The sequence below is a fragment of the Fonticula alba genome, assembly GCF_000388065.1.
Source record: "Fonticula alba strain ATCC 38817 unplaced genomic scaffold supercont2.8, whole genome shotgun sequence".
NCBI classification, from domain to species: domain Eukaryota; order Rotosphaerida; family Fonticulaceae; genus Fonticula; species Fonticula alba.
In genome coordinates this window covers 660,497-662,639 of record NW_009242978.1, presented here as the reverse complement: position 1 = coordinate 662,639, position 2,143 = coordinate 660,497, and the positions used below count along the sequence as shown (strand labels likewise).

The 2,143-nt window shown below is 76.2% G+C and overlaps 1 protein-coding gene across 1 annotated transcript; it reads right to left on the bottom strand.

Moving 5' to 3' along the window:
- Nucleotides 1–1,856: 1,856 nt before the first annotated feature.
- On the bottom strand, nucleotides 1,857–2,131 carry H696_04804 (hypothetical protein; the record flags this gene model as incomplete). Its single annotated transcript, XM_009498669.1, has 2 exons — nucleotides 1,857–1,958; nucleotides 2,066–2,131. 2 exons carry the CDS (start codon nucleotides 2,129–2,131, stop codon nucleotides 1,857–1,859), a joined length of 168 nt encoding a protein of 55 aa, XP_009496944.1.
- Nucleotides 2,132–2,143: the final 12 nt, after the last annotated feature.

The following is a 2,143-nucleotide window of genomic DNA, read 5'->3' as shown; positions in this document are numbered from 1 at the left end:
GGGGGGGGGGAGCAGGCCGCGGACCATGTTGGCTGATGTGGCCAGTGCCCTGCATGTGAGCACCGGCGAGGGGCGCTCCTCTCCCGTTCTCCCCCCCCCCCGGGAAAACAGCTCCAATCCCACCTCACCACCGGCACAACACCGTCGGTGCATGATGCACAAACACGCCGGAGTCGCAGGCGGCCGAGGGCACAAACAATGCCCCGCGACCGGCGGGCACGCCGGGCGCACGCCCGCACGCACAAGCGCGAAGGGGCTCGCATGAGGCTGTGTCGCCCGCGGCACGGGCCGCGTGCTTGGCAAGCCCTGCGCCCGCCCGGGGCCCCACACAGCAAGCCCTGCACCCCGCAGTCGCATACACATACACACACCGATGCGTTCCACGCTTCTCGCGACGGGCCGCCCACTTCGCCCCGGGGGAGAGTGAAGGGAAACAAACATTCACCACCCACGGCAGGCCGGTGCCAGGCAATCGAGGGGTATGGTGGGCGGGTCGCGGCCGCCCGCCGGGGCGCTGTAGACGAGGCGGCCGGCCCGGCGGGACCCCCCGGCACGCACACACACACACACACACATGCCCCTTGCCTCGGACAGTGCGCCTTACGTAGGAGCGCGCGCGCGCGGCAAGCCCGCCGCCGCCGCTCCCGGCCTGTGGCGCTGGCAGGGGGATCCCAGGCGCGGTTGGCTGTCTCATCGCTTCCCGGGCCGGGAGATGGGAAAGGCCCCAGCCAGGCGGTCGGGCCACGGCTGGAGGGAGTGAAACAGCTTCTCTCGGTGGCTGCCAGCCGCGGGGCGCCTGCACCGGACCCGCATCCGGGCGCGCTCCCTGCCCCTACACCGAAGCCCGGCGGGTCGGCCGGGCGGCCACCACGGCCCCGCACGCGCACGCACGCGCACCCATGCGAGGAAGACCCGGCCCCGGGGAGAAAGGGACAGGCCTGACAGCCGGCCGGCGAGACGCCGGACGGCCCCCGGGCCAGTCGGGCGGGGTCTGGACGCCGGCCGCCGCCGCCGGTCGGGGAGGGCGCCCTCGGGACGGCACGCGCCGTGGCCGAGGGCGCCGCGCCCGCGCGCTGGAATGCGCCACCCAAGCGTGCGAGCGCCAGGTGTGGCACAGACGCGAGCGTTCCTGTCGCCAGTGGGAAGGAGCGTGCATGTGGCCGCGCTGGGGGCCCTCCGGCCGGCGGGTGGACATCCAACCGGCCGAGGGGGGGCCCCCCGCCGGCGGAGACCATCCGCCGCGCCGCGGCCCGGCCGGCGGACTTGGCCCCGGGCATGCGCCGGCGCGCCCAGCCACGCCAAATACCCCGGACCCGACGGGAATAGGCATGCCCGGGCGCGTCGCGCGGCCTGCGTCGCTTGGCTGCGCCCGGGGCCCAGCCCCCGGCCTCTGGACGGGTGCCAGCACGCCGGGCCGGCCGCTCCGGGGGGCGGGGGACTCTGGCCGTGCCCCGGCATGGGGCCCTCCCCCCCCCCGCCGGGAGGGAAAAAGCCGAGTCTCGCGCGCACGAACACGCCCCGGCCGAGGTCCTTCACGTGGGCGTCGCCGCGCACGGCGTCGGGGTCCGACATCGAAGGCGCCTGCCCCGTCTCCCGAGCCATGCCGGGCCCGCGGGCTATTTTCGTCTCGGACTGGGAGCCGGCCGGGGGCCCGGAAGACTGGGACACAGTCGACCAGGCCCGCCTGGGTGCGGCGAGCGGCCGCCGGCCACGCCGTGGGGCCACACGCCCCGGGGGGGGGGGTCCTCCGGAGAGCGAGAGAGAAAGAGAAAGAGAGAGGGGGAGGGAGGGAGGGAGGGCGGGGGAGCGGGGCGCACAGGGGGACACGGCGGCTCCCGGCTCCCCGCCGTATTGCGTCAAGTATTGGTGACGGCCAGTTTTTCCGGGCCTCCGCCGGCCAACACGTCCAGGGAGCAGGGAAGGCCCGCCCCGCTGGCGGCCGCGCATGGGGCGGCGCCCTTCGGGGGGGGGGGGTCGGGCGCGAGAGGGCGGGACCGCCCGCGGCCATCCGCGCCGGCCCTCCCCGGCCGACGGAAAGGGCGCCGCCGCGCGCCGGGACACGCACTGGCCCATCGCCCGGCGGGTCGCGCCGCGGCGAGCAACGCCAAACACGGTCGCAAGCGAGACGCATGCCTGCGCCGGG